The 21,925-nt window shown below is 43.5% G+C and overlaps 1 protein-coding gene across 1 annotated transcript; it reads left to right on the top strand.

Annotated features, from left to right (window-relative positions):
* The first annotated feature begins 784 nt into the window (after positions 1 to 784).
* On the top strand, positions 785 to 19,934 carry LOC121612248. The gene is made up of 25 exons (XM_041944994.1): positions 785 to 908; positions 1,468 to 1,613; positions 2,142 to 2,289; positions 4,345 to 5,804; positions 6,385 to 6,552; positions 6,716 to 6,814; positions 7,664 to 7,925; positions 8,059 to 8,121; positions 8,478 to 8,605; positions 8,743 to 8,880; positions 9,288 to 9,395; positions 9,587 to 9,728; positions 11,294 to 12,016; positions 13,120 to 13,164; positions 13,452 to 13,531; positions 13,623 to 13,735; positions 13,898 to 14,081; positions 15,217 to 15,301; positions 15,394 to 15,539; positions 15,798 to 15,888; positions 16,298 to 16,446; positions 17,103 to 17,188; positions 17,382 to 17,451; positions 17,610 to 17,731; positions 19,318 to 19,934. The coding sequence occupies exons 1-25, from the start codon at positions 785 to 787 to the stop codon at positions 19,535 to 19,537; spliced, it is 5,100 nt and encodes a 1,699-aa protein (XP_041800928.1). The 3' UTR covers positions 19,538 to 19,934.
* The last annotated feature ends 1,991 nt before the right edge of the window (positions 19,935 to 21,925 follow it).

Below are 21,925 nucleotides of genomic sequence, written 5' to 3'. Positions count from 1 at the left end.
TTGGAAATGCATTTCGCAGTTGGTCAGAGGTGTTCAGTTATTTCATACTTACTTCCATGGCTCGTGTGGTGTTTGCAACTACAGCGTATAAATAGCAGCTGCTGTCTGGGTTTTTTAATGGCTGTGAGCAGTATTTCACGTCAAAAGGCATTCTAACACCAGGGTCAGTATTATTATTATCAGACTGTTTGATTGAACGGAGATAAATAAATAGAGGAACATCGCCAAATCCCGAGTTCCTTAGTAGTAGCTTGCTTTTCATCTATTGAAGCTGAGATGAACGGCACTGTGAGACGACGTGAATGCAGCACTTTCACTGGAAAATCGCCAAGAGGTCATGTTAGTGAGCGTGTTGGAAGCAGAAAACGGCACTTACTGTGCATCTGTAGCTAACGCCATCGTTGTATGTGATTATATGATGACTCATTATGTTTCCTGGATTTAATAATGCCCCAAGTCTACTGAAATGTTTTGAAATGTACAGCTGTGTGTTGCGGGGCAGTGGTTCATAGCTAGGTCTGATATCAGTGCTGCTTTTAAGTGTTGCTGAGTCCAAAAGCCCCGACTAAACCCTGGCAGTCCCATTTTTGTAAGTTCACAACATGATTTAAAATATCTCCCTCATGTTTCCTGTGTGTTAATTCTACATCATAAATGTCAGAGAACACAACTGAATTATTGTGACAGGTTCAGGAATGTCCAACTTGTTGACTTGATGAATGGACCAGTATTTGTCTGACTCGTATGTTTACGTGGTGTTTGTGCAGGTCCATCCCTTTAGGAGATGGCTGGGACTGTGGCAGTGAATGTAGCTCTGAAATCAGGGCAGCTGAACAGCAACATGCTCATGACTTGGCTCAATGAAACTTTACAGACAGATTTCACCAAGGTGGAGCAGATATGCACAGGTAGGTCAATATTTCTGTGTGTTCTTAATGTGTGAATGAAGCCCAGCAATCAACTAGGAGTTATGCTGTTATAGTGAATATTTGTGTGTACTTTGGGTCTGTGGAGGGTGGGCTCAGCTTCCATGTTAAGCACCATTTCGCTGCACATTATCAATCTCATTAGTCTCAAAGGTCCACTTAGTCCTCTAAAACTTGAAATTTGCCGTTTTGCTTTGAAAATTCTCTGCCCCTGAGACGAAGGCATAAAGATTTACACAATATATGAGAGGTTGTGGTGGGACAAGAAAAGTCCGTCAATGAACACGATATCTGATCATTTTGTGACAGCAAGCAAGGGGTGGAGAGTTGTGGCTCACAGAACAGGCTGCAACATTAATAAGACACAGTAAGACAGTCACAGTGGGTGTGTAGGACTAAATATGCTGGCCCTTATTGTTGGCAAGGTCATAAACCTTACTGCCATGAAATATTTTCAGAGCAGGGCTGCTTGTCACCACCTTTTATTGATTACTTTTGTGTTTGTGTATATGTGCGTGTGTGATTCTGGATGGATTTCCAGGTGCACCCTATTGTCAGCTGATGGATTGTTTGTTTCCTGGGGTTCTGGACCTCTCCAAGGTCCGGTTCCAAAGCAGTACTATTGCAGACTCTGTCCACAACTACAGTTTACTGCAAACTGCACTCAGAAAAGTTGGAGTGATCAGAGTGAGTATTGTAACCAAAGTGCTGAACGATATATTGGAACCGCAGTGTGTGTTATGTTAACATGTAAAAAAAGTCATTTTTGTAACTCTCCTCTGATCTGAGACTCAAATCTGAGTAGTTGCATGGGTGTTGAAACCTCTTCAGATCAACCTTAGCCCATTTATAGACTTAAATTTGTCATTAAAATATAGACAGTTAATGGGAGTCGTTCACATTTTAAAAAAGCAGACAGCATTTTGTGGAAGTCAAACTAAATTAATGCAGTCAATTGACCATTTTTTCGTAATATGTAATTCTCACTCATTGTTATTGCGCCATTGGCTTTGGCCTTGGTGTCCTACATTTTGTCAACAAAGGCACAATAGATTTGTGTTTATCAAGTGGCCTTGCCCCTCAGGCCTGGCATAGAGCTGATTGCTTTTTGGAAGTCTTTGCAGTCGATATATAGAAGCATCAGCGTCTTGTTGACCGATGGATGTAAACATTCGTACAGTACGAGACTTAAACCTGTGTCTTTCCTCGCTCCAGTACATCCCCACCGCATCGCTGATGAAGAAGAACGTTAAAGTGGCTCTGACCTTCCTGCAGTGGTTCAAGGTGTTTTTTGACAAAAACAGCAGCGGCAGGGAGTACCGTGCCTTGGAGGCCAGAGGGGGACGGACAATGCTACCTACAGGTGTGAGCAGCGTGTGTTGCTGGAAAAATCACACGGTTGTTGCACATATTTCCTATATAGCAACGGTTGTCTAGTTTTTATACTAACACAACACCAAGACTGTTAAATGTGGATGGTACCAGTTGTTTTAGGATTGTGATACTTGAAGAAATACCGAACCTTGTCCTCCCACGGCGACGACGATGATGATGATGATGATGATGATGATGATGATGATGATGATGATGGTGCATACGGAAAATTTTCTGACCCTTTCAAGTTTTCCACGTTTTCTGATGTTTGAAACTCTTCTTAAAATAGATTCAATTCATTTTTTTCTCATCAATCTACACACAATACTCCACAATGATGAAACAGAAACAGGTTTTGGGACTGTTCTGTAAACTTCTTAAAAATAAAAGACTGAAATATTCCATTTCCATAAGTATTCAGACCCTTGATGATGAAGCTCACAGTTGCACTGTGGTGCATCTTATGTCTATCAGTGGTCCTTGAGATGCTTCTACAACTTGGTTGGAGTCCACCTGTGCCTAATGGTATTCACAGGACATGATGAAGATCTTGCAGCTGATGGGGTGTGTCAGTGAAAAGCAGGCATGAGGATGAGAGAATTGTCTGTAGACCTGTGAGGCACATGCCTGAAGAAGCATACAGAGAAATGTCTGCAGCATTGAAGGTGCAGCAGCCTCCATCGTTCTGTCTTGGAAGCACCAACAGGCGTCTTGGCTCTGGCTGCCCAGCCAGACTGAGCAATCTGGGAGGAGGGACCTTGGTCAGACGGGTAACCAGGAAGTTAATTGTCACTTTGAAGGAGATCCAGAGTTTCTTTGTGGGGAGGAGTGAACCTTACAGAACAACCACCATCAGTGCAGCATTCCACCAGTCAGTCCTTTACTAAAAGTCACATGACACACATGAGTTCGCCAAAAGGTTCCTGAATGAGTCTCAGGTCATGAGAAGCAAAATCCTCTGGATACTGAACTATGTGACCATTACCATCCCTTCAGCCCAAGAAGCCCCCACACGGTGGTGGCAGCATCATGCTGAGCGACGGGGTGAGAGCCAGTTACTGATAGAAGCAGAAAAACAGAGCAAGTGAAAACCTTTGCCACAGGCTGTCAGGCTGGGGCGAAGGTTTGCATTTCAACAAGACAACGACCCAAACCCAACGCCAAGAAAACACCAGAGCGGCTTCAGGAAAACTCTGTGAAACCCAAAAGAGCATCTCTGGAGGGGTCTGAAAACGGCTGTGCACCAACGCTCTTCACCCAGCCCGATTGAGCTTTCATGATTCTGCCAAGAAGAACGAGAGAAATTCATAAATAGGCTGTTCCAGGCTCGCGGGGTCGTTTCCAAGAAGACTTGAGGCTGTCGTAGCTGCCACAGGTGCTTTAACCAAGAACTAAGTGAATGGTCTCACTTATGTGAATGGAATATTTCAGACATTTAATAAATTCACAAAATGCCCCAAAAAACAGTTTTGTCATTGTGGAGAATGAAGTGCAGATTGATAACAACAAGCACATTGAATCCATTTTTTTAGTCTGAAAATAAGAAAATGTGGAAAATTTGAAGGGGTGTGAAAACCCTCCGTATACACTGTTTATCAGTTAGTGAGATTATTATCTGTGCACAGTGACCTTCACAGCTGCTCTGGCTGGTTTTGACATGTTCACCAGGTCAAAGGCTCTTTCAGACATGCGGTGCGTTATGAAAATGTGACGTCAGTTCACGTTGGTCTTATGTTTGAATCAGCACCTTCAGTATAGAAGCGACAGCAGCAATCGTAATAAGGTCAGAGCCAACAACATGTCTGTAACACCTGAACATGGCTCATCACATTAAGATGAGACTACAGCAGCACAAGGTTCCTCCTCAATCAGATCGTTCTATGAAAAAAGAACACATGCTGCCACACAGCAGATGCTGAATCTTGTGCAAGCAGAGGTCCACCACAGGCTTTTACTCTAGAGATATTAAGCCAGCAGTATTATATGTTTCATGTCTGTAGATCAGTTATTTGCATTTGAACATGTGTTTTTGCTGCAATTATAGATGGTCCTTCCTCCCAGACCTGTCCTCAGAGACTGGAGGCCATCCGGAGGATGGAGGGCAACACAGTGAAAACCCAAAGGGAGAATTTGAATGCAGAGGTGGTGGTATTAATATCTGATGATGAGGATGATGTGATGGATGTGAGGATGGAGCAGACAACAGTGGAAGCAGAAGTTGCAGTGGAGGCGGGAAATCAAGGGAGTAGTTTCTACGACAGTGACGCCTTGTTGCCCCTCATCAGAAGATACTTCAGTGACAATGTGGACAGTAGTCAGGACACTCAGGTGTCTGGTTCTTCAGGTTCTGCCATCTTGAGTCCGACCCACCCCAGAGACATCATTGAGGCCTGCTGTCACACGCCGTACTGCCTCTACCTGTATGTGGGGGTGGAGCTGGATGGAGGTCAGAGACAAAGTGTCATCCTGATTGGCTACTTTGACCAGAGCTTGAGGGTCAGTGTGGTGAAGCTGCTGCACACTCTGCAGATGAGTGTTGACACTGTTGATCCACAGACATCAACAAACACGGACACTGATGCTGCCGCAGGCGCGCACACTGCAGGCGGTGATGCGTGCCTCCTGATCGAAGCGCTGGAGAAATTTGGGCTTCCTCTGCACAACCTGGTTGTGTTTTACTGTAATGCTCCACAGCCAGCGGTGAGTCAGGCGTTTGTATCCGTGCTCCAGGCCTTCAACCCTCGGCTAGTATCGCTCTGCGGCCTCCCTGGGATCGCAGGAAGAGCCTGCCAGGCTGGACTCCTTGCTTCCTTTCGACACGTGGTTGACCTGATTAAAGACATCCACCATCACTTCTCCACCTCTGGCTCCATCAATGACAGTATGAAAGAGTTATTTGCTGATGGGGAGTCTTATAATCCATCCGATCCTGTCTCTGCACAATGTTTATTTATCATCAACGCTGTGCAGAAGATGGTCAGCAGCTGGAGGAATTTGGTGGAGTATTTTAAGTCACGGAGGCAAACAGAGGACGCTGACCGGATCAGAGCCCAGCTGATGGATCATAAAGTCAAGCTGCACTTCCTGTTCCTCTCCCACACTTTGGAGCCCCTTCGAGCTCTCCAAGAGCTGCAGCAGCACGGCACAGTGGACGTGACCGTGGAGCTCCAGCTGACCTCCATGCTGGTTCGCTCCTACGCCGCCAGTCTGATCCAGCCCTCCATCGCCCAGCGCTTTCTCAGGAAGCGGAACCTGCACGTCCTTCACAGCAAGAAGAAGCTGCTCCCCACAGCAGAGGTGGACGTGGGGTCTCGTGCCAGAGAGTTCATGTGGGCCACCGCCGTCGTGGATCTGGGGGAAGAGGAGAGGACGGACTTCCTGAAGAAGGCAGCGGCTTTCTATAAAGCGGCACTGCAGAGTTTAGTGGCGAGCGTCCCGAAGCATCTTGGAGACATGGCACTGATGAATATCAGCAAAATCCTGAAACACCCTGAAAATATCAACGTAAGAAGATTTATTTCCGTTCCACTAAGTGAGGCTTAATGCAGCCAGCTATCGTTTAGTATTTGTTGAGTCTGAATTTGGCAGATTTGAATGTAAAATTCAATAAATTAAATTAAATCGTTGGGGATGTAGTAGACATTGAAGAGTAGAAAGATGCGACAGTTTAATATTTAACAGCAAAATCAAAGTCTTCTGAACAGCAGTGAGTGAGCTCTGTCTGAAGAGTCAGGTTGACCAGCAGCACATTTTATCCTCTCTGGTCCCGTCGATGTCCGTCAGTAGAAAACAGCCTCATATTTAACTGATAGTTCCACATACTCACTCTCTGGCTGCGGGAGAATGAGAAGATAGTACCAGTGTCATGTATAAGGGTTCAGCCAGCAGCTTAGTTTAGCACAAAGCAGTCTGTAAAACAGAAAATTGTACTTTAAAATGTTTTTTTAGTACACATTAAATAAGGAAAATCTAACGTCTTCATTTGTGAGCATTAACATTTATGATTTTATGCTTGACTCAATCTATTAGAGTTATATCTATTTCTATCTGTATTGAAACTTGTGATGTTTGTGTTTTCTGTCAGGGTCTCACACTGACCAGACATGTGCTGTCAGAGTTGGGGGTTCAGCTGGGCCTGTGCAAACCAACATCTCCAGAAATAGAGCAAATGGTGTACGACTACCTCAATGTCATCAAGACAAGAAAGGAGGGCAAGACGAGAGAAACAAATGAAGGTCGTTGCTGGGCGAAGGTAAGCCAACACAGTCGATCACCATAGAACAGTAGCTCATGATAAGGAAAATCATTTATTCTCTTTGCAAACACAAAATCTTTGTTTAGCTCAGTCAGCTTCAGTCAGCATTACAGTTGAATATCAGGTGTTATTACAAGAGTTTCCTGTGTCGTCTCTACAGATGTTGCATCGCATTAGACCTTCCTCTATTCTGCAGCGAATCCTCCTGACCCTCCTCACCCTGCCAGGCTCTCTGTGCAGGACGCAGGTGTTTGCAGAGGTGAGTGCTAAAAGCTAAACCCGTTCAGGAGCTCACCAACCATATCAGGGGCCGTATTCATGAAATATGTCCAGAGTGATTGACAAGTGACTGGCCTGTGTCACGAAATGTGACGTAAAATACTCATCGATACGCAGGAGTCAAGTCAAATAGCGGCTTGTTAAGTTTAATGTATCTTGCATTCCATGTGATATTTGTATCACTCTTGGATGTGATACTCGTACTGGAGGATCCATGAAATCACATTTATTTATGTATTTATTGCAGTTTTTTAACGTGCACTTAATGAACTGTTGAACAAACTCGGGTCTGCAGAGCACATGTTTGTTTTGATGAATAGGTCTGTCAGACTGTTGGCTGAGCTGAGATCAGTGCTGTCAATGTATTTTTACATTGTGTCCGAGTAACAAGCACGCTGTCATCTGCAGTGCAGCACGTTAGTGACTGCAGGTCAGGTCAGCAGGTCTCAGTGACTCAGCAGCCGTCACATCCTTTCTGCTAACTCCACCTGTTAGAAGCTACTTGTAGCCCCTGGAAGTTTTGTGAATGTGTGTGACCAGGTACCTTTTATCTTTTTATATCACACTGTTGCTTCTAGAAGGACTTTTTAACCCAAACTTTGTTGGAATTCATTTGGTAGCAACAAACGTAGAAAATCCTTCATGAGAATTTGAATAAAAACAGCTGATTCCAGGTCAGATGTTTTTTTTTTTCTCACCTTTTATGGCAGTTTGAATCTCACTGCTCTGTTCTTTCATCTCCTGGTTACGTATTTTTGTGAAGATAAAGAGATGTTTGTGTGTGCGTGCACGTACGTCTGCATGTGTGTGTGTTCACTTCTGTCTCAAGGTGCTCAACAGTTCCAAGGCTCTTCACAACAGCAGGAAAACCTCCAAAGCCCCCACTCAACCAGGCAGGGGGCCGCAAGGACCCTGCATCCACAGAAAGAAATCACCCGTCCAGACAAGTAATGATGGCGAGAAGAAAGAAGTGAAGGATGAAGAGACGTCACCAGAGGGTAGGCCTGATGCTGCGGCCGAACCTGGTCTACACATTCCTCCCCAACACGACAGCAGTGCGGAGGGCTCAGACTGCACAGACAACTCCTCTGGTAAGGCTGTTAGACGGAAGCTGTGCAAGTATAGCGTGAATTGTATGTTTCCTTCTTCATCGAAATCAATGTAAGAATTCCAAATGTTGTTGATAATAATTATCAGCGTGACTGTGTGTTCTGTTTCTGTCAGATGTGATTGATGCCACTGTGGAGTCCAAAATGTGTCAGATCAGCAGCCTAATAAAGGAAGAAAGTAAGAAATGTGTGATATTATTAAAATCTAGTAAAGGAAAGACTAAATCTGAATATTTGAGAAGGTGTTGACATCTATTGTAGACTCACAGTGATGTGAACCTGAGTCCTCCTCTTCCTCATCAGACACCTGCTGCCTTCTTAAGCAGCAGCTGCTACAGACACAATACCTGAAAACTAAACTGAATTTTGTATAAAAATTCTCAACGATTGAATTAATTTAGCAACAGCGTGACGAGGCCAGGTGTCGACACCACAGTGAGTCCATCCAACGTGAGCAGGAGCAGAGCTTTCACATGTGCGTGAAGAAATACTCTGAATTAAAGGTGCAGTAGATTCATCGTTAATGCTTTACAGGTGATGAAACTGCACAGGCAGAAACTGTGTTCATCGTGGGCAGCGATGATGATGATGATGATTATGATGACGACGACAGCGGCCACATGGTTTCAACAAACACACCCCCCAACTCAGCAGAACTGCAGGTAAGATCCACCGTCATCTTATTCAGATTAGCATGGCGTCATAACCACAAATATGTAGAACCATAACATAACATGCTCTATACATGCAGTAAATGTATTATATTTTATACTTTATTATCTTAACCTGTGTGTTACAGGGTACACAGGGGGAGCTGGTCTGGGGTCAGGTGGACGGATTCTCCTCCTGGCCAGCCATCATCGTACCCTGCAGTGAAGAGGATCAGCTTCCAGGAAAGAGGATGTTGGAGTGGTACGGGCAGAAAATGTCGTCTCAGGTGAGACAGATGTGAGATGAAAAGATTTCCTTTAGAAAGTTCAACTGTCTTCAGGGACGTGTGACAAAAAATACACAGAGCAAATATATCAAACAGCAACAACAACATCATCCATCGTAGTCTCGTTCAAATCATGAAGAAATTGAACCTCGTCCATGTGATAAAATCCTGAACACATACTGTACAACATTACAAGCAGTTTATCAATTAGAGGGTCTGAACCACGTACCTGTCCAGAATGATTGTTGACAGCTAAAAAAAAGGTTTTCTGAAGTGCTTTTCAATGATCATTGTGGAATCCTGTTTGGGCTAACACTTTGCCTTTCATACTTTTTGTTGCTGATATGTATATAAAATGTGTAAATGTATTTCCATTCTTTGTGCTGATTTCTCGGCTCTGATTCCAGGTCAGTCTGAAGACTCTGAAACCGTTTGCCGCCTTTGCCCAAAACTTCTGTACCAACTCCTTTACCATCCGTGTCACCTACAGAGAAGCCGTCTTCTTGGCCCTGCAGGTCTGTGTGCCTCGCTGTATTTTCTCATATACATGCACAGGACCTGTGTATGTTGTGTCTGCTCAGACAACTGACAACAAACCAGATCTCACCAGATCCGACTCCATCACATTCAAACCTGGACTTAGAAAATGTTCTCATGTGATGCATGTTCGTCCTGCTGCTTACATGTGTATGTTCGTGTCCATCAGGAGGCAGCTCTACGCTGCGAGAAGCAGTTTTCTGCATCCGTGGAGGACCGGGAGGAGCTGCTGAAGCAGATGTTAGACTGGGCCTTTGGAGGCTTTCAACCCACTGGACCAGAGGGACTCAGATCAGCGGCTGCCAGAAACGGTAAGAACGTCTGATTAAAAGCCTGAATAGATTCACTCATTATTTTCAGACTGTGGTGGGGAACATTGTCGTTTCTCATTAAGAGATGCAGAAGATCATGAACAAGGCTTTTTTTCTGCTGTTGTGGTATGTTGAATGTATTATAGAGGGATGAGATCTGGATGCCAGCTCCAGGTAACACCTCTACATTTCATGGGATCATTAATCAATTTATCATCAGCCTCTCAGAGGAAATGAAATGTGTTCCCGGATTTTACTGTAGTTGAACAATAATCTATTTATTTTATTTATCAATTATTTATTTATTTCACCAACACTCTTATTTAGTGTTGTTTTCCAAACATTTAGCTGTAATCTTTGCTTTGTTTTTATGATTCACGGTTTATTGTTTTCCACACAGAGCAGGTGTACATGTATACATGTTGTAAATGAACTGGATATAAAAAGTCAGCAAATACTGAACAGTGTTTGTGCTCTGGTATGTAACAAAAGAAAGCAACAATAAGGCAAAAGCAACCCAACAAGAAACAGGACAAAACAGCACAAGGACAATAAGAGAGAGAGAGAAAAAATGAGGGGGGGCAAAAAATGACAACAGCTCACATGATTACAGTCGGTATCGTTCCCATTTCAGATTGAAGTATTCCACTCTGTCTATTAGTCTATATGATCGGCCCTCCAGTGCAGCTAATTGGGCTAAGTGAGCTTGCCAGAGGCTGACGGGGGGGATAATAAGCTTGCGCCCCAGCATCAGTGCTACCTGAATCCACTCTGTGACATGGGGTGTGAGGTCATCGAGTAGGGACGGGTCCCCCAGAATGTGCAGACTCTGGAAGGAGGGGATGTGAGTTAAGGTACCGTCTGGGTCTTGCTTTAACTCGGCTCTGTATAACCTGGAGGGGGTCCAATAGACTCTGTTCAGAGGCTTGAGTTGGACAAGCCTGGTTCTGAGTTCTCTGGACGTCTTTTTCATGTTTTGTAAGATCCTGCTCCATTCCCTATCTGTAACCATCAGATCTCCCTCCCAGCGCGTGACTTCATCAAACTGGTGATGTTGAGCCAGCTGTCAGCTGTCGAGGGCTTGTGGGAAACGGTGTTTGTTAGAGGCAGCTAAAAACAGATATATCAAACAAACAACTTTTTTTATCTAGGCATGTGGAGTGAACCAAACAATTACACCCTGTGTTCTTCAGTAAGGTTTTATTATTAATTTGTTGGAATTGACATTTTGAATGAGGTTTTTCTCATTTCCAGAAGGCTTCTCTTAAGTTCTGTTTTCTCTTCGGCTCTCTGTGGTTCCCAGAGTCTCAACTTTTAGTTAATTTAGTTTTTTAAACACAACTGTACATGAAAAAATAGGTGAAGTTAGAATGAAGCCAGGTGATACTCTGAAGCCTCTAGGTAAAGAAAAGCAGCCACACAGACTGATCTGGATAACAGTAAGACAGGAGGTGATCGAAAACAGACGTGTCGTTTCATGCTGCAGATTGTACGCACAGTATCCCGGTAATGTTTCTTTACTTTTAAACATCTGATGGTCACATGTGTTATTGTCGTCTGTCCAGGTCATACTGAAACAAACAGCAGACAGAAGGATTTCTTCCTGAAAGCCAGCTCCTCCCATCACTCCTCCAGCTCCTCCACCCCAACGAGCAGCAGGAGCGGTGTCGTCGGCGCTGAGCTGAAAAACGTGGTCGTCTCCTTGAACAAGATTTCGTGCAGCTCCTTGCCCAAGTACACCCAGAAAGGTAGAGGTGGAAAAACTGCATGGGAAGGATATGATTTTGTGGGGAAATACAAAAGAGTCAAGAAGGTGTCTCGAGGAGGACGGGCAGCAGAGACGGGGAGAGAAGGGAGGGGAGAGAAAGATGACCGGACAGAAGGATGGAAGAAGGCGAAAGCAGGATGGAGAAGAGGGAAAGCAAAGGGAGGATGGAACGGAGGAAGAGTTGAGATGACGGAAAGTAGTCTGGATGATGAATTTGATGCTGATATGTCACCAGACTTTGTACCCTACAAGAAGAGGGCCTACACCAAAACCCAGACCACAAGCACCAAACCCGACAGTAAGGTTACCGAGACGACGAGCGTGTGCACCAAACCCAACAGTAAGGTTACCGAGACGACGAGCGTGTGCACCAAACCCGACAGTAAGGTTACCGAGACGACGAGCGTGTGCACCAAACCCGACAGTAAGGTTACCGAGACGACGAGCATGTGCACCAAACCCAACAGTAAGGTTACGGAGGCGGCCAGCGTTTACACCCAGCCGGACCAAAAACTCAGAGGTACCAAACACAATCTAATCATTGAAACTTATGAATTTGAATGCCATGCAGACAAACACATTCAATGAGGTGGGGTGAGTCTGGAGAAAGACTCTGTAAATGGAAAACGGAGTGGTTTCCACAGAGCTGCGCAACACTGCTCCAGCCAATCAGCAACAGGTGGCGTTCTGACTCATGCACAGGACAGGGGGAAGGGGAGGGGTGATGGGCGAGAGAGAGAGGGATGGAAATGATAAGAGTCTTTCTCCAGAATGACTCTCCCCACCTTTCATTCCAAACTGAGCGAGATTTTCCAAGAACTGAAAGAGCTGAAAAGATGGTTAGCAAACAGAATGAATCCACACTTACTTTGTTGTGATCATGTTGGAGGGTTGGTGTGTTGCTCTGGATGTGGTTGCACCACCTGCTTGTAAGTTCAGTACTAAGTTTGTGTGCAAAATCCCTGCTGGTTTCAAATTGGTCTACTAAATTAGGCCAATTTAACATCATATGACAATAACATCAAAAGCTTAAGGACTCACGTCTTAGCTAGTCAGCACTGTGTTAATCACTGGCTGAAAATGACATGCTAGATCACTGCTCTGTCACTGGTTCGTCACTGGTGCTGCTGGAGCCCTTATAGGTCCAGTGTGAAGGCTACAGTGGCATCTAGTGGTGAGGTTCCAGATTGCAACCAAATGAATACCCATTGCCTCACCCTTCCCCCAGTGGATACTAAAAATGTGAAAGCCTGTCTTTAGAGCCAGTGTTTGGTTTGTCCGTTCTAGGATATTATAGAAACATGGCTGACTGCGCTGAAGAGGACCTTCTCCCTCTGTAGATATAAAGTACTCATTCTAAAATATTGAAAACACAACAAATGTTTTCAGGTGATTGTACGTAATTTATTATATTCTACGTCTGCCGATAGATCCCCCCAAACCCTACACACTGGACCCTTAATGGAATCAAACCTTTAACCTTCCAGTGAATCAGCTGCTCAAAGCGACAGATTTAATTGCCATGTTGGAATTTGTGCAAACTGATGCGTTGAAAATAAATTGTGTCAAGTTGGAAATAATTGAATTAAAAGCAGCTCATAGTTTTGGTTTCTTTCCTTGCAGAGGAGACCATCTGTAAGATCATGAGCTTGAAAATGGACATTGAAGGTGAGTGTCGTATGTTACTTTGAATCTAAATCTCTTCCCTTGATGCATGGTGTAAATATCAATATGATCATTTCATCATTTACCAGAACAAACTCGTATCAGTCAGTTGGCTCGCGGCTGCAGTTACATGTGCACACTGTTGTTAGAAGTGTCGAAACTCTCTTATTGAGCTTTTACTTGATTCTTAAGTTTGAGAAGTTTGCTCAGGTAAAACATAATAATCACACTGTTCTCTGTGACTCTAGTTGTGTTCGTAAAGATAATTTCTCTCTGTGTCGTCTCTGCAGGCTTCTGTTTGTGTTGTGCAACTGAGAGCGTTGAGATATTCCACCCTCTGTTTAAAGGCAGCCTGTGTTTGAAGTGTAAGGTAAGGAATCATCACCTGTGAATGTGCACCAAGTATTTGGCATTTCCTCCTGTGCTGAAGTTCCCCAATGACTGTGTGTGTGACCCTGCAGGATAACTTCACAGAAACTCTGTATCGTTATGATGAAGATGGATATCAGTCCTACTGCACCATCTGCTGCTATGGACTGGAGGTCATACTGTGTGGCAACGATAGCTGCTGCAGGTCGGTCTGTTCATCTTCATGTTTCAGTGCAGATGTGTTCAAAAGGCTCATGAGTAGAGCCCGGTGTTTGCCTTTGTTTAATGGTCGTTTTTGTTAGTGTTTAGCCTGTTAGCGTGTTTTTTTGTCTCATCTCCTCATCCTCCTCTTCCTCTACACTTGCAGATCTTACTGTGAGGACTGTCTGAACATCCTCGTCGGCCCCGGGACGTTTGATTCGTTGAAGCAGCTGGACCCGTGGGTCTGCTTCTTGTGTCGGCCTCATCAGCCCCACGGTGCTCTGATTCCCAGAGAGGACTGGAGCATTCGTGTTCAGGAGTTATTCGCCAACAACAGCGCCATGGAGTTTGTGAGTGATCAAAGGATGTGAACCATTTCCACAACTGTCACCTGCTCTCTGAGTACCTCCAGATACTTTGTCAATTAATCTGCCAATTATTTCATCAATTTATTGAGTTGTCTATAAAATATGAGAAAACAGTCGAGCAGCTCATTTTTAAATTAAGCAAATAAATTAAATTGACATCAGTAAAGTAAAGTGACTAAATGTTCCTGATGTATTAAATCAGGACTTGGTGTCACTCAGAATTCTGGTCTTGGTACCTGAACTGTTATGTTGCTCTTGTCTGTGCCTGGAATCTCTCTTTTTTTTTTTCATCTGGTTTTAACAGCACTGATTATACTTTTTGTTTTTCATAGTAAGTTTGTGATGGGATCCATTTCATAATGAAATAAAGTATGTACCGTATTTTCCGCACTATAAGGCGCATAGACAGAAAGTACCGTCCTGTAGTGTCTGGGGTTGCGTTATGCATCCACTAGATCAGGGGTCTGATGCGCCTCCTGAAAATAATGAATGAGCATTTATTTAAAATGTATTTGATTTTAGTTTGTTTTGAAACAAACACCGCGCGCTCACAGATGACAGCTGATCCTGCGTAAAGATGCAGGTGACGGCGCACAGCGCCGATGTGCAGACGCTGTGCGCTGAGGTTCAGGAGCAGAAATCACATTAACCACGTTTGATTCATATTTTAATTGCCTATTATTTAGCATATATTCATATTTTTTCATTGTTCAGTGAAATAGTCATTTTATTATTCAGGTTGACAGCTGACTGCACGCGCCAGTAAAAGGATGACGGCACGCAGAGAGTGGAATACCGCTGTTACTTCAGCCACGCCCCCTGACTACGATAGCCATAATTAACCAATATTGATCCGTATAAAAGGCGCATGGGATTATAAAGCGCACTGTCAGCTTTGGAGAAAATTAAAGGCTTTTAGGTGCCTTATAGTGCGGAAAATACGGTATTTATTTTGCAGAAAACCCATAAATATGCCTTTTGGATTGAAGCGTGTTGTGACTTTTCTTTTTAGTAACTGTGTATTCGATTTCTTGATTGATTTCTAAAATACAGGTTTTCATTAACGAGGGCTCGCGCTCTCTCAGTTACGATGTTTTCTCACCTTCGTACTTTGCAGGAGCCGCACCGTGTTTATCCGTCCATCCCTGCCAACCTGCGCAGACCGGTCCGAGTTCTCTCGCTGTTTGATGGCATAGCGACAGGTGAGTAGACCTGGGCCCTGCTGTCCTGTGAACACCAGTTTTAGAAATCAAAGGCTTCGTGTAAGCTCGCAGCCTGCGTGTGTTCCTTTCAGGCTACCTGGTGCTGAAGGATCTTGGCTTCAAGGTAGAGACATATGTTGCCTCGGAGGTTTGCAAGGATTCAGTTGCCGTGGCGGCCGTCAACCACGATGGGAAGATCATCAATGTTGGTGACGCTCGGTTCATCACCCAGGAACAAGTACGTGTTTTTCTTTCTGAGCATAATCACGTCCTTACACAATAACATAATAATGTTATATTCTTCCTCTTCCTATCAGATCTCTCTCTCTGATTGCTGAGTGCTTTGGACTGAAACTGGCATCTGACTCATTTGACTCCTTTGTTTTTATTGGATTTTTCTTTTGTTATTGGGTCATTTGAAGATGCCTTACAGCTTGACTGACAGTTAGCTCAACCCTGATTTAAACCAGCTCCTTGCTCCTCTTTGAACATCCAGATCGAGCAGTGGGGTCCGTTTGATTTGCTGATCGGCGGCAGCCCCTGCAATGACCTCTCCATCGTCAACCCGATCAGAAAAGGCCTCTATGGTACGCAGCTGTGTTGTAAGCATGCTGGCTTTGAACTAATTGATTGTCAACAGTGAATAATCGATTATCGTGTTAAATTTCACCAAGTTAAAGTGCCAAACGGTGAGCGATGCTGAAAGGTCTTACTTTTCATGTATTTGTAGATTGAAGGATTTCAGACTGTGATTCAGACAAAATGAGCCATTTGGGCTCTTGGAACTTGGTGATGGTGCGTTTGTCCTTGTTTAATGATTTGATCAATTATAATAACCAAAACGAAATAATCTTTAGTTGCAGATCTGATTAATTCTAAACTGATAGACCATGGCGTCTGCGAAGCTTTGATCATGTTAGTGTTTGGAACTAGTATCAAACTACGCCATGAGGGAGGCCTTTCTTCTTTGCTGCAACTCACTCCTCTCTCCTGCAGAGGGCACTGGCAGGCTGTTCTTCGAGTTCTACCGAATCCTTCAGCTGCTGAAGCCCAAGGAGGAAGACCCCAGACCGTTCTTCTGGCTGTTTGAGAACGTGGTCTTCATGAACACACACGACAAAGTCAACATCTGCCGCTTCCTCGAGGTTCGATATTTCCACAATCTTTCAGACGCTGCATGAGTCGAGTTATTGCAGTAATGGGATGCAGTAATGGGAACATCCTGCCGTGTGGCCTCTGCCAGAGGCTCAATGCTGAGAGCGAAGAGGACGGGGGAAAGAGAAGCTCCCTGTCTTACTCCTCTCAGCGTCTAAGCTGAGAAGCATTGACGTTTGTGTATCCTTTGCCATAAGTGGCTGCAGATTTAATACTTTCCTCATGTTATTTATCCCACGGCGACCTGAAATGAATCCTGTCTGTTAAGTTTTTCTGCCGGAGCTTCGTCTCTAACCAGTTGTTCTTCTCATGACGTCACCGGAAGTCCCGCAGCTAAAAATGTTTAAAAGCGTGTGTGTGTGTGTGTGTGTGTCTTGTATAGTTTTCTATTTTTTCTATCATTTGCTTTTAGGTTTTTTTTTTCACTTTTCTCTGTTTATCTGGCCTTATTTCTGTCTTTGTGCTGCTGCAGCACCTGAATTTTCCCTCCGGGCATCAACAAAGGATTATCTTTTCTTCCGTCTCCCTCCTGTTTCTTCCCACCTGTTCCTTCCTTCCTTCCTTCCTCCCTTCCTCATTGCTCTGCTAACTAACGTGTTGTAAACTCACTGAGAATGGCCGTTGCTTCTATCTGATTTTTCAACAGTGCAACCCGGTCCTGGTGGATGCAGTCAAAGTTAGCCCCGCCCACAGAGCTCGTTACTTCTGGGGAAACATCCCAGGGATGAGCAGGTAAGACCTTCAGTCAACACATTAGTGTCCTGTAGCAGCAGCAGTAGAGCAGAGAGTAGAGTTCCTGCTTCTGTCCCTTTTACTTCCCTCTTTCTTCCTTTATCCTGTAAAGTAATTTGTGACTTTTGTTTTTCTTGTTATGTCATAAATATAAAGTTTGTTGCCTGCTTGTTTGCTGCTTATCTCCATCCAGGCCCATTATAGCCTCCCAGAACGACAAGCTGAGTCTCCAGGAGTGTTTGGAGATCGGTCGAGAGGCCCGGGTCAGTGACTGAACCTGCTGGTTCAATTTGATGTGTATGTTAGGCAGAAGTTTGTGTTCTCTGCAGTCCTGTGCTTGGTCTTTTTTTCCCAAAAAGTTCAGATTGAGGCATTCATTAAGATAAAATGAATCACTCCTGTTCTGCTGTTTTGGTTTCAGGTCACCAAAGTGAGGACGATCACTACCAACCCAAACTCTCTGAAGCAGGGGAAAGGTGTCTCTCTGCTGCCCGTCCTCCAGAACGGCGAGGAGGACATCCTCTGGATCACTGAACTAGAAAAGTAGGCCTTGTGATGCTTATATTTAACTGTGCGTGTGTGCGTGGTACTGACCTTTACCTGGCTGTCTCAGTTAATTTTCATCTAAAAACTCATAAACTAAATTATCAGCTTGTTGTTTTGGAGCCTGCGAACGACAGCTGCGTTCCCAATATGTCTTACAGGGACTGTCAGTATACCAAATAAGACATACAGGAGATGTGTGTGGCACCACAAGCAGCATGCAGGCAGTTTCATGATTGTTTCAGGCATTGGCCCTGAGCCTGATCAACTTTATTAACCCCCAGCTGGGGAAATTCAGTGCTACAGGCAGCATTAATAGAAATAGTGTCAGGCCGGGACTCAGACGCAGAGATCAGTTCACACAGTTGTTTATTGAAAACACCCAAGAACCAATTCGCAGAGTGTTAAACAAACAGGCTATGAAATTATTCTAGGCAAAAGGCTATGTCAGTAATAGTATCTATAATAAGAAAAATAACAAAGAACAGAAAACGCTCACTCGGAGGAAAAACTAAGAATCTCTAGGGCTATGAAAACTAAGAAACAAAAGACACTCCCGAAGGAGGAAAACTCAAAGGCAATGAAAATGACTAAACGAGACTAGATAAGGAAAACTATAAACTCAAAATACACTCAGAAATAATGGAGGAACTCGAAGCTAAGTAACAAAACCAATCCAACAGAAAGTCACTCTATAATGAGGAAAACAATTCGGCTAAGACCTAAACAGAGAAAATAAAACAAAGAACTATATTATCAAAAACAAGATACAAGAGCTAATGGACAATAACTGTGGCTGTGGCAAGGGCAAGGGAGAAGACAGGCTCGGGTGAATCGCTGACGGACAAAGACACTCTGGCACAAGACAAGGGAGACGCAGACTATTTAACACGTGGAGGGTAAGCAGGAACAGGTGGAGACAACAGGTGATCGGGGCGGACACACGGGACACAGGAGGAAGGGCAAGTGCTCTGAAACGAGAGGAGAGTTAGACCTTCAAAATAAAACAGGAAACGACAAGACAAAAACCCCATGACGAGACAGACCTCACCGCGGTGTGACAAATAGCAAATAACAAGGCATGAAAACTAAAAATACAAAATAAGAAGTTGACTATGCAAATGTACATTTTATACAAAAGACTGTAGAAAATGTATTTGCCAATGGAAAATATGGAGAAATATAAAAAAAAGTGCACATGGTTGTTATGGATAAATGAAGCACAGTATTTGCTCTATTGCACAGTAGATAAATACAAATATATACGCAGTGTCACAGTGCTACTGAGGGCCCCCACTGTGTCATGCAGGGGGTGGGACGGCCAGTGTCCCCCTCTCGCCTACATCCTCAGTGGTGTCCAGAGGGCAGTCCAGGACAGAAGCAGCTCTCCTGATAAAACATGAAGAAAAACAGCGAATACTCACATTTAAGAAACTGGGGCCAGAAAGTTTTTGTCGTTTTTGCTTGAAATCACGTTAAAGATTAGCAGTTATCACTGCTGTTGCAGATTAATTTTCTGCTGATAGAACTGATCAATTGATCGACCACACTAATGCACGCGTGTCTTCTGCCTCGTCGTTCTCCAGAATCTTTGGTTTCCCCAAACATTACACCGACGTGAGGAACATGAACCGGCAGCAGAGGCAGAAGGTGCTGGGTAAGGCCTGGAGTGTGCCGGTCATCCGTCACCTCTTCGCTCCCCTCAAGGACTATTTCTCGTGCGAGGAGCTGCCTCCTTTGACCGCCTCCAACTCCTCCACCTCCCCTTCCTCCCCTGCCTCTCCAGAACTACAGCAGCTGAGATAGGGGAGGTTGGTTGGAGGGTTTTCTCCCCATCACATGTTATATAAGAGCTAGATGGAGCAGAAATGGTTTATGCAGCTACTTTGACAAATCCAGCTGACAGACAGGCCACTGCCACTTTTACACTAACAAAACTGTGATGGACTCAGAGACCTTCGAGAGTCTTCATGCTGCTGTGGTGCTGATAGTAAGAAAGCCAGACTAATGGTTGCAGTTTGCTGCTTAATAATCATCTGTGTCCTGTTTTACTTGAAATGTTGAATGTTAACATAAAACTTGAAGACACGGAATGAAGACGTGTTCATTACGAAGCTGATCTTTCAGTTTCTTCACACAAACGAAGATCGAGTCCACAGTTTTTCTGTTTGTTTTTAAAAAGGAATTGAACTTGAATTCTTCACTGTCAGATGATTCTTTGTGTCCACAGAATCATTATTGCCAGTTTTTATTGTTATGGTTGATGAACTATACAGAAATTGTTAACTTATGTTGTAACTGACAGTATTGTGCTGTTTTATATTGTCCTGTTTGAGCTGTTGAAGTTTCATGAATTGTTGTAAATAATACTAATACAGAGTACTGTGATCTAATCTCATGATTGTATCGTGAACATTTTGAAAACTTTCAGGTGTCGGGCTTTAACTGGACTGTACAGTATTTTTGCACATTTACAAGTGTGAAGCGTCCAGCCCGTCTGTATTCCCATGATCCCCGTCTGTGTCCTGTGCCAGATGGTGGTTTTTCTTCGTAGTTAGTTTAATGAATGATGTTCAGTATTTTTAGTGGCACGAGGCAACGCAAGAGCCGGTAACTAGTCCAGCAGCTTTGAGAAAACCCTTGCAAACTATATATCAAAACTGTCGGCTCGATCGGGAATGGTGTGCTATGTCTTTTATAGCTCTTTCATCAATAATTCGCAAAGTTATACACAAAAAACTGTGAAGAATTTCCCATAAGAAATGAATGGGGAAATTTCCTCAAATTTCAGCCTTTTTCAATCGTCCGCTGCTTCGCCATACTTTCTCCTAGAGACTTCATTCAAACTTTAAAACGTAGATAATTTTGTTGGCTCAAAATGAACCTCGGCTCACTTTTTGCTATCTCTTACGGTTTTCGATCCCTGACCATCTGAAGACCATAAAGTTTCTCAAAAAATGCTCAGAATTTCTGCCCCTAGAGTGGATGACATCATCAGTTAGAGTGACAGAGCCAGTGAGAAATCGCCTGAAATTGTTTTCTAAAATTGCCATAAAATCCAAACGGTGAATAGGAGACACAGAATTTTTGGATCTTTTTGTAGACAAACATCTTTTCTCGCCTCTGATTTCAATTTTAAAGGGTTAGCCCCCACCAAATTTAAATAAAGAGGGATCTTGCACCAGCTGCCCTGCTCTGCTGCTCGTTACTGGGCTCTGCTGAGGCCTGATAACGAGCCATTCATTAGAATCAGGTGTGCTGGAGCAGGGATGCATCTAAAACATGCAGGGCAGTGGTACTCCAGGACCAGGCTTGAGAAACAGTGGTATAGATAACACCAGCAGCCCCCTCCTGCCACTGTTAAAATTTCGGCCGTGCCGGAACTGTCTAGTTAAATGTGTAAATGTTTGAATGGTGCTCTGTATTCAGATCGTTTTAACTATCATTGCATAACGTATATTTGGCCAGGTAATTGAATGATACAGTGATTTTTTTACTTAATTTTTTACTTGAACTGTTGACAACCAATAAAAGAAAAGAAATCTCACAATGGTCCCAGAGATGCCTTCTTTATTTTGCTTGTGTCCGGTAACTGGTATTTGTTACCTGTTGATGAGATTTTTAGAGCTTCGCTGAGAAAATGTCATTTAACAGTTAAATAAATATGAAAATCCAAATGCTTAATTTTGATGATATTTTCATTTATTTAAGATTGATAAAACTTTATTGATCTCATGAAATTACCACCTGTTTACAGCCATGCTCACATTCCCTACATTACCGGTCAGTGTACAGGTACTTCGTATATAATGTGTGTATATATATATATATATTTTATGGTCTTTTTGATCTTTCTATGTCTCCCTTTTATTCCTCAATGTCCGTAACAATTCAGTTCCAAGGTTTGGGATTAATCACAAAAAATAAAACGTGTTTCTGTCCAATAATGAAAAAAAAATTGGGTTACACCACAAAAATCAGCTGAATAATAATGAATGTAAACCTTTGCAGAATATGCTATGGGATATTCCAAGTATTTTTTTATGAAACCTCTTTCATTTTATTCTGAACAGAATATTTGTCTGATAATCTAAACAACAGAATAATCTCATTTTGGGAATATTGTTGTCATGGCAGACATGACATTGTTCTTTTGTTCATTTCTACATTTAAAAAAATCAAAAATGAATGTAT

The sequence above is a fragment of the Chelmon rostratus genome, chromosome 10, assembly GCF_017976325.1.
Source record: "Chelmon rostratus isolate fCheRos1 chromosome 10, fCheRos1.pri, whole genome shotgun sequence".
In the NCBI taxonomy this organism is placed as follows: Eukaryota; Metazoa; Chordata; class Actinopteri; order Chaetodontiformes; family Chaetodontidae; genus Chelmon; species Chelmon rostratus.
The sequence above is the reverse complement of the archived record's forward strand: the minus strand, read 5'-3'. Positions and strand labels throughout refer to the sequence as shown.